The following is a 17,264-nucleotide window of genomic DNA, read 5'->3' as shown; positions in this document are numbered from 1 at the left end:
GTCTGGATCAACCCTGGGCCCAGGAGAGCCTATAGAGAAAGGAATTGGCATCGATCGGCGTCGATCGACGTCGTTCTGGCTCCAGGTCGTCCGTCAAGAGTATGGGATTGACGTTGATTGTGGGCCCCACCGACATCGGGAGCGTCGATGTCTGAACCAACGCTGGGGAAGGTCCCCGTGGCATGACCGGCATCGGGACAGATCCTCTATTGGATGTGGAGGGGCCCTCGAGAGCCGAGGCCGAAGCCAACGGCTTCGAAACCGAAGGGCCCCCATCGACTCACCTGTGCCCAAAGGCTCCAAAAATGAGATGCATGGCCTCGTAATACTCTTTGAGTTGGGCGGGGGTGGCTGCGCCAGAAAAAGGCTCAGTTGACAGAAGCCTAGAGCGTTGATGCTTTTCCCGCGTCGTATCATCCGATCGACGGGGTAAAGTCAAAGAACGCTTGTCTTTCTTCAACTTCTTCTTCTTGTGACCTGAATGTCCCGAAGACTTGGAGGACGAAGAGTGGTGGTGACTCGGCGGCCGATATCAAGACCTTCCTCTCGAACGGGACCGTGAGCGCCGTGGAGTCGAGTGTCAGGCCGCCATGAGCTTTAGGGACTGCTCCCTCAAAGCCTTTGGGTTCATGGCCCGACACTCGGAGCACAACTTTGGGTCGTGATCACGCTCCAAACACCATAAGCACACGATGTGCAGATCCGTCACCAACATAGTTCGGTGACAGGAGTCGCAGGGCTTGAATACGGTCTTTTAGGATATCCCTCGACGCATCCACAAACTCGGCAAAAATACGAGAAAAATGTGGACATAGTAAAAAAATGACTGAGGTAGCTCTTCTCCGGATCTGCGCGTAGGCTGGCGCGGAAAGAAAAGAAATGATGTCAGTGTGCCGGGGTGACGCCTATATACGAGCGCAATGTCATCACGGTGAGTATGATGCCAACGACGCCTGCGGAGTTGACCGATGCTACCTGACGGCGCGCATAGGTACTGCTCGAAGAAACATTTTCCAGATCCAGTCTGACGCCTGGGGAAATTCAAAGGTAAGGAATCTGCAACTAGAAGTCTCTATCAGATATCACACTTTTGTCCATACCCATGAGGATGCACAGCTCCATGCATGCTAGAACACGGTTTCAGCATTGTCTATCATACATGCATAACACCAATAACCTTTCCACATTGGCCGCAATGCAATCACACAATTTCTATCCATTCCTACACTAGCATCTAATGCGTACGTGTGCTGTCTCTCACTACTTTTCATTTCAAGTCATGCCAAAGCACAGGGAAAAAACAGGGCAAGAGCATAACATCAAAACATCAACCTTATAGGGCTCGTGACAGACATACCCATTTCCAGGCAGAACACTTCAATTACCAGGGAATGGCATGTTATATGTCCACAACAGCGCTGTGGCACCTTGTAAGATGTAACACTACATAAATGTAAATACAATACAATATCATTAAATCAATTTTTAGAAAAAAACGTGGTGTATGGCAATAACTACTAGCCATTTCACAGAATCAAGATTTCACAGATACAGCTAGAATATCGTCTAAAAAGCCTTAATAAAAGAAATATAATGTTTTTTTTGCTTGTAACAGGAATATATTAATGATCATCATAACAAATTACCTTAACTTTAGACTCTCTGTCTTCGGTCCACAAGACCTTAAAATTCTGAAATTCCTGAAGTGCATCACCAACCACATTTCGAAGAGAGTTTACAGTTGAAGAAAGCAAGAGTACAAGTTTTGATACATCCTTGTGTTCTGCTACATTTGAATAAAAATTTCTTTTTTTTATTGCTGGAATGCTTTCTTCATTGAATTCTGAAATTGGAAGCATATTTCTAATTACATTATAATCATTTTCTTTACTCTATTTGAGTTTAACCATTTGTAAAATTGGGTATATGCTCATGGAAACTCCTTTGAGGCTGTACAATGCCAGGCTATGCTACCAGGCTATATTTTCTGGGTAAATGTGAGGAAATGGGGTGTATTACATGGTTTGTTGTGCAACCTCACAGTATAACACACTTACCAGCCCCTTTCGGACACTTAGGTTTCATTTGTGAAACTCTCAACTCAAACCTAGGTAGACGTGGCACAGAGCTGCTTCGTTTTGAAACCCTCACCCAACCCTGGGTAGATGTGGCACTGAACATCAACGTTTACACAGAGGAACAAGTTTAATACATTTAAATCATTTAAATAGCACCAAAACAAATGAAGAAGAAATCGATAAAACACTCAAAACATCTGACACCAATTTATGAAAAAAGAACTGCATTTTTATAAAAATTTAGACAGTAGAACGAAAAAGATCAGGAGGGTTCTGGAGATATGAATTGTACAAGAAATAATTAAAAAAAATACTTGTTTGGTCTCTGAAGCTCATGGGGGGGTTGTCTTGCCTGATGACAGGGGGCAGACATATTATTGCTTAGATGGGATATAGCAGGACTTTCCTCTAAATTTAAGGAGGCCTCCTGGTTAAGGTACGTGAAGGGCTATTGTTTGATTTGTCTCCAAGAGACCTGGGAGCGTGAGAAAATTTTCCATCTTAAACGTTATAAAACATACTTCACTTGTGCAATTCAGTCAGCTGCTGGACCCACATTTTTGTATCTATTAGGATTAACAGGCGGGTTAGAGAATTAGTGTATCATTATTACCCTGGCGGTCTGATGACCGCCAGGGTTGTGGTGGCAGTCGGACCCTGGGGATTATGACCCCCTTCTCCGCCAGCGATTTCATGGCGGTAACACCGCCATGAGAAGGCTGGCGGAGATGGGGTACAGGAGTCCCCAGGGGTGCCTATGCACTGCCAGCCCACTTGACATGAGCAGTGCAGGGGCCACCCTGGCCAGCCCTGTAGCAATGTTCACTGTATGGTTTGCAGACAGTGAACACTGTGGCAGGTGCTGGTGCACCCTATGCACTACAGCATTGCCACCGGCACTATTACAAGCCATAGACAATGCTGTAGGTCATTTTCCACTGGGCAGAAACTTAGGTTTCCTCCCACTGACCTAGCGGGAAACTCTTAATGGGCCTGGGGGGATGCTGCCACACTGTCGGCACCTTACCCGTTGGAACTTAGGCGGACGGGTTTTTCTGTCCGCCAAGTGTCATCATTTGCAATAATACAAGCCCTTAGAATTTCAATTATGAGGTCCCTGAGCATGGTGTTATTAAACTTTTATAATGCAAAAACTTGGTCCCAGACCACTTCTTGTATTCATAGCTTGTCCATATTCATGGCCTCATTAGGGCGCCAGTTGAGGGGGAGGTCAACAAATCTAATGCTGGTTGGGGACTTCAACATATACCCATGCGGGGCGGGGAATCGTGGTGGTTTGGGCCCCGAAAAGCAGGTTTTGAATAGCAACATTCGGTGGAGGTGCTGTCTGACTCAAGGGCTCCACTTGGAACATACCCGCGAAGGCACAGAGCTCATGTCATTGTTGAATAGTTATAATCTTGTACATGCTTTACATATGCTCACAGTACCTCATGATGGGATACATCTACACTGGTAGTTAGCTCAGTTACCAAATATCTGTCCGAAGCTTGGTCTATCCGTCGTAGGTTTATCTTAGCCACGGGTCCCCAAGTCGGCTAGGTACTTTCTTGTCTACAGATGGGGGTTTTAATAAGATATATTTATTCCCGTTTTTTATCGTAGGAAGTTGGCTCTGTATGTACTATTTTAAAGTAAGAAATAGTATGCACAGAGTCCAAGGGTTCCCCATAGAGGTAAGATAGTGTCAAAAAGAGATAATTCTAATGCTCTATTTTGTGGTAGTGTGGACGAGCAGTAGGCTTATCAGAGGGTAGTGTTAAGCATTTGTTGTACACACACAGGCAATAAATGGGGAACACACACTCAAAGACCATTCCAGGCCAATAGGTTTTTATATAGAAAATATATTTTCTTAGTTTATTTTAAGAACCACAGGTTCAAGATTTACAAACATTATATAAATGAAAGGTCTTTCACTTAGGAACTTTAGGAACTTTGAATTAGCAAAATAGCATATACAGTTTTCACACAAATGGCAATAAGCTATTTTAAAACTGAACACTGCAATTTTCAACAGTTCCTGGGGGAGGTGTGTGTTTGTTAGTTTTGCAGGTAAGTAAACCACCTACAGGGTTCAAAGTTGGGTCCAAGGTAGCCCACCGTTGGGGGTTCAAGGCAACCCCAAAGGTACCACACCAGCAGCTCAGGGCCGGTCAGGTGCAGAGGTCAAAGTGGTGCCCAAAACACATAGGCTTCAATGGAGAAGGGGGTGCCCCGGTTCCAGTATGCCAGCAGGTAAGTACCTGCATCTTCGGAGGGCAGACCAGGGGGGTTTTGTAGGGCACCGGGGGGGACACAAGTCAGCACAAAAAGTACACCCTCAGCGGCACGGGGCGGCCAGGTGAAGAGTGCAAACAGGCGTCGGGTTTGCAATGTAGTTCAATGGGAGACCCAGGGGTCCCTTCAGCGAAGCAGGCAGGCAAGGGGGGGGGCTCCTCGGGGTAGCCACCACCTGGGTAAGGGAGAGGGACACCTGTGGGGTCGCTCCTGCACTGGAGGTCGGATCCTTCAGGTCCTGGGGGCTGCGGGTGCAGTGTCCTTACCAGGCGTCGGGTTCTTAGAAGCAGAGAGTCGCAGTCAGGGGGAGTGTAGGAAAGTACCATCTTGCCTGGCATGTTACCCCCATTTTTCACTGTATATATGTTGTTTTAGTTGTATGTGTCACTGGGACCCTGGTAACCCAGGGCCCCAGTGCTCATAAGTGTGCCTGAATGTGTTACCTGTGTAGTGACTCACTGTCTCACTGAGGCTCTGCTAATCAGAACCTCAGTGGTTATGCTCTCTCATTTCTTTCCAAATTGTCACTAACAGGCTAGTGACCATTTTACCAATTTACATTGGCTTACTGGAACACCCTTATAATTCCCTAGTATATGGTACTGAGGTACCCAGGGTATTGGGGTTCCAGGAGATCCCTATGGGCTGCAGCATTTCTTTTGCCACCCATAGGGAGCTCTGACAATTCTTACACAGGCCTGCCACTGCAGCCTGAGTGAAATAACGTCCACGTTATTTCACAGCCATTTTACACTGCACTTAAGTAACTTATAAGTCACCTATATGTCTAACCTTTACCTGGTAAAGGTTAGGTGCAAAGTTACTTAGTGTGAGGGCACCCTGGCACTAGCCAAGGTGCCCCCACATTGTTCAGAGCCAATTCCCTGAACTTTGTGAATGCGGGGACACCATTACACGCGTGCACTACATATAGGTCACTACCTATATGTAGCTTCACAATGGTAACTCTGAATATGGCCATGTAACATGTCTATGATCATGGAATTGCCCCCTCTATGCCATCCTGGCATAGTTGGCACAATCCCATGATCCCAGTGGTCTGTAGCACAGACCCTGGTACTGCCAAACTGCCCTTCCTGGGGTTTCACTGCAGCTGCTGCTGCTGCCAACCCCTCAGACAGGCATCTGCCCTCCTAGGGTCCAGCCAGGCCTGGCCCAGGATGGCAGAACAAAGAACTTCCTCTGAGAGAGGGTGTGACACCCTCTCCCTTTGGAAAATGGTGTGAAGGCAGGGGAGGAGTAGCCTCCCCCAGCCTCTGGAAATGCTTTCTTGGGCACAGATGTGCCCAATTCTGCATAGGCCAGTCTACACCGGTTCAGGGGACCCCTTAGCCCTGCTCTGGCGCGAAACTGGACAAAGGAAAGGGGAGTGACGACTCCCCTGACCTGCACCTCCCCTGGGAGGTGTCCAGAGCTCCTCCAGTGTGCTCCAGACCTCTGCCATCTTTGAAACAGAGGTGCTGCTGGCACACTGGACTGCTCTGAGTGGCCAGTGCTACCAGGTGATGTCAGAGACTCCTTGTGATAGGCTCCTTCAGGTGTTGCTAGCCTATCCTCTCTCCTAGGTAGCCAAACCCTCTTTTCTGGCTATTTAGGGTCTCTGTCTCTGGGGAAACTTTAGATAACGAATGCAAGAGCTCATCCGAGTTCCTCTGCATCTCTCTCTTCACCTTCTGCCAAGGAATCGACTGCTGACCGCGCTGGAAGCCTGCAAACCTGCAACATAGTAGTAAAGACGACTACTGCAACTCTGTAACGCTGATCCTGCCGCCTTCTCGACTGTTTTCCTGCTTGTGCATGCTGTGGGGGTAGTCTGCCTCCTCTCTGCACCAGAAGCTCCGAAGAAATCTCCTGTGGGTCGACGGAATCTTCCCCCTGCAACCGCAGGCACCAAAAAGCTGCATTACCGGTCCCTTGGGTCTCCTCTCAGCATGACGAGCGAGGTCCCTCGAATCCAGCGACTCTGTCCAAGTGACCCCCACAGTCCAGTGACTCTTCAGTCCAAGTTTGGTGGAGGTAAGTCCTTGCCTCACCTCGCTGGGCTGCATTGCTGGGAACCGCGACTTTTGCAGCTACTCCGGCCCCTGTGCACTTCCGGCGGAAATCCTTCGTGCACAGCCAAGCCTGGGTCCACGGCACTCTAACCTGCATTGCACGACTTTCTAAGTTGGTCTCCGGCGACGTGGGACTCCTTTATGCGACTTTGGGTGAGCACTGTTTCACGCATCCTTGTAGTGCCTGTTTCTGGCACTTCTCCGGGTGCTACCTGCTGCTGAGAGGGCTCCTTGTCTTGCACGACGTCCCCTCTCTCTCCTGGTCCAATTTGCTACCTCCTGGTCCCTCCTGGGCCACAGCAGCATCCAAAAACGCTAACCGCACGATTTGCAGCTAGCAAGGCTTGTTGGCGTTCTTTCGGCGGGAAAACACTTTTGCACGACTCTCCACGTCGAGTGGGATCCGTCCACCAAAGGGGAAGTCTCTAGCCCTTTTCGTTCCTGCAGAAACCTCAGCTTCTTCTGTCCAGTAGAAGCTTCTTTGCATCCACAGCTGGCATTTCCTGGGCATATGCCCATCTCCAACTTGCTTGTGACTTTTGGACTTGGTCCCCTTGTTCCACAGGTACCCTAGATTGGAAATCCACAGTTGTTGCATTGTTGGTTTGTGTCTTTCCTGCATTATTCCTCTAACACAACTTCTTTGTCCTTAGGGGAACTTTAGTGCACTTTGCACTCACTTTTCAGGGTCTTGGGGAGGGTTATTTTTCTAACTCTCACTATTTTCTAATAGTCCCAGCGACCCTCTACAAGGTCACATAGGTTTGGGGTCCATTCGTGGTTCGCATTCCACTTTTGGAGTATATGGTTTGTGTTGCCCCTATCCCTATGTTTCCCCATTGCATCCTATTGTAACTATACATTGTTTGCACTGTTTTCTAAGACTATACTGCATATTTTTTCTATTGTGTGTATATATATCTTGTGTATATTTCCTATCCTCTCACTGAGGGTACACTCTAAGATACTTTGGCATATTGTCATAAAAATAAAGTACCTTTATTTTTAGTATAACTGTGTATTGTGTTTTCTTATGATATTGTGCATATGACACTAAGTGGTACTGTAGTAGCTTCACACGTCTCCTAGTTCAGCCTAAGCTGCTCTGCTAAGCTACCATTATCTATCAGCCTAAGCTGCTAGACACCCTATACACTAATAAGGGATAACTGGGCCTGGTGCAAGGTGCAAGTACCCCTTGGTACTCACTACAAGCCAGTCCAGCCTCCTACATTGGTTGTGCAGCGGTGGGATAAGTGCTTTGAGACTACTTACCACTCTTGTCATTGTACTTTTCATAAGAGAAAAATATACAAAACAAGGTCAGTGTATATACACATAGCCAAAAAGTTTTGCATTTCCTCTTTTCACTCTTTTCTAAGTGCTGAAAAGTACTTCTAACTTTCTAAAAAGTTCTAAAAAGTTTTAAAAGTTTTTTTCTCTGTCTTTCTAAAAGCCCTGACAAACTTTTTTCTCTTTTTCTATCGCTTTAACTCTCTCTAAAAATGTCTGGCACAGGCCAAAATGTTGATCTGTCCAAACTTGCATATGATCACCTTAGCTGGAAAGGAGCAAGGAGTCTCTGCATAGAGAGAGGTTTGAGTGTAGGGAAGAATCCTTCCTTGGAACTGTTACTTAACATGCTTAGAGAACATGATAAGGCTAAAAGTGCCCCATCTGTTGAAAAAGTAGCTAATGGTTCTCAATCTGATCCAGGGACTCCCCCAGGTAAAGGTTCAGGAAAGAAACTTCTTAGCCTTCCCATTACAAGACAGTCTAGCATAGTTGGTAATGATGAAGAGCCACACCATACAAATAGTGTTGTCTCACATCATAGCAAAAGCATTTATTCTCACCATACTGGTAGTGATGTTTCTGTTAGCCAAGCTGTTAGGGTGGCTTCTGTAAGGGACAGGTCTCCTTCTGTTCATTCCCATCACACCTCTGTATCTAGGAATGTCCCTCCCACCAACCCTGATGACAGAATGTTAGAGAGGGAACTCAATAAGTTGAGGGTGGAACAAACCAGACTGCAGCTTAAAAAGCAACAGCTGGATTTGGATAGACAGTCTTTTGAACTAGAGAAGGAAAGACAGAAGTTGGGTTTAGAAACCCATGGTGGCAGCAGCAGTATTCCCCATAGTCATCCTGCAAAAGAGCATGATTCCAGGAATCTGCACAAGATAGTTCCCCCTTATAAGGAGGGGGATGACATTAACAAGTGGTTTGCTGCACTAGAGAGGGCCTGTGTTGTACAGGATGTCCCTCAAAGGCAGTGGGCTGCTATCCTATGGCTATCATTTAGTGAAAAAGGTAGGGATAGGCTCCTTACTGTGAAAGAAAATGATGCTAATAATTTCCAAGTTCTTAAGAATGCACTTCTGGATGGTTATGGCTTAACCACTGAACAATACAGGATAAAGTTCAGAGAGACCAAAAAGGAGTCTTCACAAGACTGGGTTGATTTCATTGACCATTCAGTGAAGGCCTTGGAGGGGTGGTTACATGGCAGTAAAGTTACTGATTATGACAGCCTGTATAACTTAATCCTGAGAGAGCATATTCTTAATAATTGTGTGTCTGATTTGTTGCACCAGTACTTGGTGGACTCTGATCTGACCTCTCACCAAGAATTGGGAAAGAAGGCAGACAAATGGGTCAGAACAAGGGTGAACAGAAAAGTTCATACAGGGGGTGACAAAGATGGCAACAAAAAGAAGGATGGTAAGTCTTCTGACAAGGGTGGGGACAAATCTAAAAATGAGTCTTCATCAGGCCCACAAAAACACTCTGGTGGGGGTGGTGGGCCCAAATCCTCTTTTAATCAGAACAAGGAAAAGAAACCATGGTGCTATTTATGTAAAATAAAAGGCCATTGGACAACAGATCCCAGTTGTCCAAAGAAAAGCACCAATGCTCCTACCACTACAACCCCTACTGCTACCCCTAGTGTCCCTACTAATAGCAGTGGTGGTGGGAGCAAACCTACTAATAGCCAATCCAAGGGAGTAGCTGGGCTCACTATTGGTAACTTAGTTGGGGTTGGCCTTGTTAGGGAGGCCACAGAGGCTGTGTTAGTCTCTGAGGGGGCTATTGATTTAGCCACCTTAGTTGCTTGTCCCCTTAATATGGATAAGTACAAGCAGCTACCCCTAATAAATGGTGTTGAGGTTCAGGCCTACAGGGACACTGGAGCCAGTGTGACTATGGTCATAGAGAAACTGGTCCACCCTGAACAACACCTACTTGGTCACCAGTACCAAGTAACCGATGCTCACAACAACACACTTAGCCACCCCATGGCTGTTGTTAATCTCAACAGGGGGGGGGTTACTGGTCCAAAGAAAGTTGTGGTAGCTTCAGATTTACCTGTAGACTGTCTATTAGGGAATGATTTGGAGACATCAGCTTGGTCAGATGTGGAGTTGGAGGCCCATGCAGCAATGCTGGGCATCCCAGGGCATATTTTTGCTTTGACAAGGGCTCAGGCCAAAAAGCAAAAAGGACAGGGAAGCTTGGATCCTGGAACAATGGACCAAGTGCTCCCTAAAGCTAGGGCTGGTAGAAGCAAACCACTTCCTACTATCCCTCCCTCTACAGTGGATTCAACTTCTGAGGAAGAAGAATTCCCTCCCTGTGCAGAACCTACACCAGAGGAGCTGGAAGCAGACACTGCTGAGCTTTTGGGTGAAGGGGGGCCTGCCAGAGAGGAGCTGAGTGTGGCACAGCAAACCTGTCCCACATTAGAGGGTCTCAGACAGCAAGCTGTCAAACAGGCTAATGGGGATGTCATTGACTCTCACAGAGTTTACTGGGAGGACAACCTCTTGTACACTGAGCATAGGGATCCTAAACCTGGAGCTGCCAGGAGATTAGTGATTCCTCAGGAGTACAGAAAGTTCCTCCTAACCCTGGCACATGACATTCCCCTAGCTGGGCATCTAGGACAAATGAAAACGTGGGACAGGCTTGTTCCCCTGTTTCATTGGCCTAGAATGTCTGAGGACACAAAGGAATTTTGTAAGTCCTGTGAAACCTGTCAAGCCAGTGGCAAGACAGGTGGCACCCCAAAGGCACCCCTTATCCCACTGCCTGTGGTTGGGGTTCCCTTTGAAAGGGTAGGGGTTGACATAGTTGGCCCCCTTGACCCTCCTACTGCTTCAGGCAATAGATTCATCTTGGTGGTAGTGGACCATGCCACAAGATATCCTGAAGCTATTCCTTTAAGGACCACTACAGCACCTGCAGTGGCAAAGGCCCTCCTGGGAATATTTTCCAGGGTGGGCTTCCCAAAGGAAGTGGCATCAGACAGGGGAAGCAATTTCATGTCTGCATACTTAAAGGCCATGTGGAAGGAGTGTGGTGTAACGTACAAGTTCACAACACCCTATCATCCACAAACAAATGGACTGGTGGAGAGATTTAATAAAACTCTCAAAGGCATGATTATGGGTCTCCCTGAAAAACTCCGCAGGAGATGGGATATCCTTCTACCATGCCTCCTTTTTGCCTACAGGGAGGTACCCCAGAAAGGAGTGGGCTTCAGCCCCTTTGAACTTCTTTTTGGACACCCTGTTAGGGGTCCACTCACACTTGTAAAGGAGGGTTGGGAACAACCTTTAAAAGCTCCTAAGCATGATATTGTGGATTATGTACTTGGCCTCAGATCAAGGATGGCTGAGTACATGAAAAAGGCCAGTAAAAACCTTCAGGCCAGCCAAGAGCTCCAGAAGCAATGGCATGATCAGAAGGCTGTTTTGGTTCAGTACCAACCAGGGCAGAAAGTGTGGGTCTTGGGGCCTGTGGCCCCAAGAGCACTCCAAGATAAATGGAGTGGTCCCCACACAATTGTTGAAAAGAAGGGAGAAGTCACCTATTTAGTTGACTTAGGCACTGCCAGGAGTCCCCTTAGGGTGCTCCATGTCAACCGCCTGAAACCCTACTATGACAGGGCTGATCTGACCCTGCTCATGGCAACTGATGAGGGACAGGAAGAAGACAGTGATCCTCTACCTGATCTCTTCTCTTCCACCGAACAAGATGCTCTTGTGGAAGGTGTAGTTTTGGCTGATTGTCTTACTGCTGAGCAGAAAGACCATTGCATTAATCTCCTAGATCAATTCTCTGAACTCTTCTCTACTGTGCCAGGTACCACTTCTTGGTGTGAGCACACTATAGATACTGGAGACAGTTTACCTGTCAAAAGTAAGATCTATAGGCATCCTGCCTCCTTCTCGACTGTTTTCCTGCTTGTGCATGCTGTGGGGGTAGTCTGCCTCCTCGCTGCACCAGAAGCTCCGAAGAAATCTCCCGTGGGTCGACGGAATCTTCCCCCTGCAACCGCAGGCACCAATAAGCTGCATTACCGGTCCCTTGGGTCTCCTCTCAGCACGACGAGCGAGGTCCCTCGAATCCAGCGACTCTGTCCAAGTGACCCCCACAGTCCAGTGACTCTTCAGTCCAAGTTTGGTGGAGGTAAGTCCTTGCCTCACCTCGCTGGGCTGCATTGCTGAGAACCGCGACTTTGCAGCTACTCCGGCCCCTGTGCACTTCCGGTGGAAATCCTTTGTGCACAGCCAAGCCTGGGTCCACAGCACTCTAACCTGCATTGCACGACTTTCTAAGTTGGTCTCCGGCGACGTGGGACTCCTTTGTGCAACTTCGGCGAGCACCGTTTCACGCATCCTTGTAGTGCCTGTTTCTGGCACTTCTCCGGGTGCTACCGGCTTCAGAGAGGGCTCCTTGTCTTGCTCGACGTCCCCTCTCTCTGCTGGTCTAATTTGCGACCTCCTGGTCCCTCCTGGGCCTCAGCAGCGTCCAAAAATGCTAACCGCACGATTTGCAGCTAGCAAGGCTTGTTAGCGTTCTTTCGGCGGGAAAACACATCTGCACGACTCTCCACGGCAAGCGGGATCCGTCCACCAAAGGGGAAGTCTCTAGCCCTTATCGTTCCTGCAGAAACCTCAGCTTCTTCTGTCCAGTAGAAGCTTCTTTGCACCTGCAGCTGGCATTTCCTGGGCATCTGCCCATCTCCGACTTGCTTGTGACTTTTGGACTTGGTCCCCTTGTTCCACAGGTACCCTAGATTGGAAATCCACAGTTGTTGCATTGCTGGTTTGTGTCTTTCCTGCATTATTCCTCTAACACGACTTCTTTGTTCTTAGGGGAACTTTAGTGCACTTTGCACTCACTTTTCAGGGTCTTGGGGAGGGTTATTTTTCTAACTCTCACTATTTTCTAATAGTCCCAGCGACCCTCTACAAGGTCACATAGGTTTGGGGTCCATTCGTGGTTCGCATTCCACTTTTGGAGTATATGGTTTGTGTTGCCCCTATCCCTATGTTTCCCCATTGCATCCTATTGTAACTATACATTGTTTGCACTGTTTTCTAAGACTATACTGCATATTTTTGCTATTGTGTATATATATCTTGTGTATATTTCCTATCCTCTCACTGAGGGTACACTCTAAGATACTTTGGCATATTGTCATAAAAATAAAGTACCTTTATTTTTAGTATAACTGTGTATTGTGTTTTCTTATGATATTGTGCATATGACACTAAGTGGTACTGTAGTAGCTTCACACGTCTCCTAGTTCAGCCTAAGCTGCTCTGCTAAGCTACCATTATCTATCAGCCTAAGCTGCTAGACACCCTATACACGAATAAGGGATAACTGGGCCTGGTGCAAGGTGCAAGTACCCCTTGGTACTCACTACAAGCCAGTCCAGCCTCCTACAGGGAGCCTCTGGATTCCCTCTGCAGGCGTCGCTGTGGGGGCTCAGGGGTGTCAACTCTGGCTACTCACGGGCTCACAGTCGCCGGGGAGCCTGTAGTGTTGGTTCTCCTCAAGTCGAGCCAGGGGCATCGGGTGCAGAGTGCAAAGTCTCACGCTTTCGGCGGGAAACGTGTATTCTTTCAAAGTTGCTTCTTTGTTGCAAAGATGTTTCTTCTTTGGAGCAGAGCCGCTGTCCTCGGGAGTTCTTGGTCCTTTTAGATGCAGGGTAGTCCTCTGAGGCTTCAGAGGTCGCTGGACCCTGTGGAACGCGTTGCTGTTGCAGTTTTCTTGAAGTGAGGAGACAGGCCAGTAGAGCTGGGGCCAAAGCAGTTGGTGTCTCCGTCTTCTCTGCAGGGCTTTCAGGTCAGCAGTCCTTCTTCGTCTTAGGTTGCAGGAATCTAGTTACCTAGGTTCTGGGAGCCCCTAAATACTCGATTTAGGGGTGTGTTTAGGTCTGGGGGGTTAGTAGCCAATGGCTACTGGCCCTGAGGGTGGCTACACCCTCTTTGTGCCTCCTCCCTGAGGGAAGGGGGGCACATCCCTAAACCTATTGGGTGAATCCTCAATCTGCAAGATGGAGGATTTCTAAAAGTCAGAGTCACCTCAGCTCAGGACACCTTAGGGGCTGTCCTGACTGGCCAGTGACTCCTCCTTGTTTTTCTCATTATCTCCTCCGGCCTTGCCGCCAAAAGTGGGGCCGTGGCCGGAGGGGGCGGGCAACTCCACTAGCTGGAGTGCCCTGGGGTGCTGTAACAAAGGGGGTGAGCCTTTGAGGCTCACCGCCAGGTCTTACAGGTCCTGCAGCGGGAGGTGAGAAACACCTCCACCTAGTACAGGCTTTGTTACTAGCCACAGAGTGACAAAGGCACTCTCCCCATGTGGCCAGCAACATGTCTGGTGTGTGGCAGGCTGCTAAAACTAGTCAGCCCACACTGGAAGTCAGGTATGGTTTCAGGGGGCATCTCTAAGATGCCCTCTGGGGTGTATTTTACAATAAAATGTACACTGGCATCAGTGTGCATTTATTGTGCTGAGAAGTTTGATACCAAACTTCCCAGTTTTCAGTGTAGCCATTATGGTGCTGTGGAGTTCGTGTATGACAGACCCCCAGACCATATATTTTTTGGGCTACTCAGCACTTACACTGTCTAACGTTTTGCTTAGACACTGTAGGGGCATAGTGTTCATGCACTTATGCCCTTACCTATGGTATAGTGCACCCTGCCTTAGGGCTGTAAGGCCTACTAGAGGGGTGACTTATCTATGCCATAGGCAGTGTGAGGTTGGCATGGCACCCTGAGGGGAGTGCCATTTCGACTTAGTCATTTTCGCCCCACCAGCACACGCAAGCTGGCAAGCAGTGTGTCTGTGCTGAGTGAGGGGTCCCCAGGGTGGCATAAGACATGCTGCAGCCCTTAGAGACCTTCCCTGGCATCAGGGCCCTTGGTACCAGGGGTACCAGTTACAAGGGACTTACCTGGATGCCAGGGTGTGCCAATTGTGGAAACAAAGGTACAGGTTAGGGAAAGAACACTGGTGTGGGGCCTGGTTAGCAGGCCTCAGCACACTTTCAAATCATAACTTGGCATCAGCAAAGGCAAAAAGTCAGGGGGTAACCATGCCAAGGAGGCATTTCCTTACAGTTATGTATTCCGATATTGATGTGAATCTTATTTAACCTTCCTGTGGTCTTTTTAGGAACTTTTTAGGAGCTCTCGGTCTCCCATATGAGAAGTTGAGGCCCTATTAGTTTATAGAGATTAATTTTTAGCTCAATGGCCATGGCATTTTATAAAATATTTTAGACATGACAAGAAATACATCAGCTCATAAATTGGCCATGATACTGGTTATAGTTTCATAGAAGGTACTAACTCTATTTATCTGAATGATAGACACAAGTTTTTTACATAAGTTCTTTTATCGCATTGTATGATTCTTTTATTGTATTTTAAGTATGATCATGGTCTTAGCTTCAAGGAACGTTCTATCGATATTTATCTGAATGCCGGCTATAAGGTTTTATTATTGTTATGTATGATTGTTATTTTGAATTTTAATGGTATAAATTTTATTATTATGTATGTTTGTTATTCTGAATTTTAATTGCCTACACTTTTAGACCGAATGAATATAAATAAAAAAAAACTCATGATGGGATACTTGTTCCAACTTAGGTTGTGCTTCTATTATTGACTTTTTGTTTCAGTTACGTTATTTCCTTTAATTATTAATTTTGACATTTTTAGACTGTGCCTGATTAAAAACCTGGGAGTCGAAATTTCAGGGACAGCCTCGCAAATTATCTCCTAATACGTTTTTAATTTTACCAACCAACAATTTTATTAAACCAAATTTATTACACAAAACTAAACATTACACGTACGTAGTTTGCACCAAATGTTTTTTACAAACTGACAGCTGACAGAAGATGAGCTTTTAAGAGACAAACTGTTATGTGAATCTGATGTAATGTAATTTAAGTTGTTAATGGGTACATTACATTAATACAGTATTTTCCCTATAGAGTCTTCAAAGTAAAGTTTTATTTTTGTTGAGTTGAGTCATTTTTTTCTATCTTTTAAAAACAATTTAAGAACGCTTGATTGTAATTTTCTTTCAAGATCAAATCAATATTATTTTGATCTGTTGTAGCAGGCCTCTAAAAGGAGTGTGGTCCATAGTCCGGTACCTACTTTGCCTATTTGGTAATCTTGCACTGTTTTTAGTCATCCTTATAGTGATCATAACCCTCTGAGGTTGAGGGGCCCTAGGTTGACAGTAAAAATGTATTGAATCAGCAAGTAGCGCCCTAAATACAGATTCAGAACCAGGAAAGACGCTTAACGTGGTCTTTAGTGGATCCCGATTCTTTTGTATCATACCTATTTCACAGTTGTACTAATGATCTGGCAGTTTGCCGTAAACCTTCTTCCTCAGATGAAGTTCAGCTATTACAGCTAAGTTCGGAGCCTTTTTATTGTTGATTGTATTAGACTGCTAAACCAGTCCCAAAATGGTTTGATTCTACTTGCTCGAAGGCCCTGCGTAATTTGAAAAATGCCCTCAGAGCATCACCTAGACTTGGATAATGTGATAACATGCCAATGTATTTATAAAGAGGAGCTCAAAAGGAGGAAGGGGGACTTAAGGGGATGGGCATGGGAGGAATTGTTACCATCTAGCACAATTAAAAACAATGCAATGTTTTGGAGAATTCTTAACCAGCCCAACTTTGCCCAGGAGAATACCCCTAGCATATGTCATCATATACTGGCCCAGGACTGGGTGGACCACTATGAGAAAATGTTTACTTTTCCCCTTAAAGGTTGCTCCAGGAGCAAAGGCTGAGATGGAGCATGCAAAGTCTAATTTGTTTTTTTACTTTAGATGAAGTAAGACAGGATGTAAAGGGCCTTGCTGGGAATAAGGCACCAGGCCCCGCTGGAATCCCCCAGACTTGTTTGTATTGCATATTGAGGTTTAGGCCCCTTTGTTAACGCTGGTGCAGCAGTGAGGGTGGGTCCTCCATCTTCTTGGTCGTTATCCACCATTGTTACAGTTTTCAATAAAGGTGATAACAGTAGGCCGGAATGTTATAGGCCCATTTCACTTATCAACACTGTAGTAAAGGTCCTGGGCATGGTGATATTGGACAGGGTTCGTTTCTGGGCAGAGAAAAATAATATTATATAGGGGTGCCAATATTGGTTCCAGCAGGGTAAGTCCACTACGGACCAGTGCTTGAATCTTTTTTTGGTAGCTAGCAAATACACCATCACTCTGTCTGAGACTATGGCGGTCATTATGAACACAGTGGTAACCACAGCTGACCGCCGTGGCGACAGTGAACAGAAGACCGCCATTGGCGGTGAATAGAAACCCGCCATATAATGAACCAAAATCCAGAATCCGCCAAAATTCACCAGTCCACCAGTCACCGCCAGGACCCTGTCGGCGGAAATGCTGGACCTCCCACCCCGCCACCGCCGAGCACACCCACATCTCAAACTCCAAATAATGATGCAGA

The 17,264-nt window shown here is 46.7% G+C and overlaps 1 protein-coding gene across 1 annotated transcript in view; it reads right to left on the bottom strand.

Moving 5' to 3' along the window:
- Positions 1–17,264, bottom strand: part of DNAH8 (dynein axonemal heavy chain 8) — a 9,979,189-nt gene that overhangs the window by 5,939,184 nt on the left and 4,022,741 nt on the right. The window contains exon 31 of the mRNA XM_069236651.1: positions 1,647–1,843. Coding sequence (XP_069092752.1) covers positions 1,647–1,843 — 197 coding nt within the window. The remainder of the gene's footprint in view (positions 1–1,646; positions 1,844–17,264) is intronic.

This window comes from Pleurodeles waltl, chromosome 5, assembly GCF_031143425.1.
Source record: "Pleurodeles waltl isolate 20211129_DDA chromosome 5, aPleWal1.hap1.20221129, whole genome shotgun sequence".
In the NCBI taxonomy this organism is placed as follows: Eukaryota; Metazoa; Chordata; class Amphibia; order Caudata; family Salamandridae; genus Pleurodeles; species Pleurodeles waltl.
Note: the sequence above shows the minus strand (reverse complement) of the source record. Positions and strands in the feature narration are given on the sequence as shown.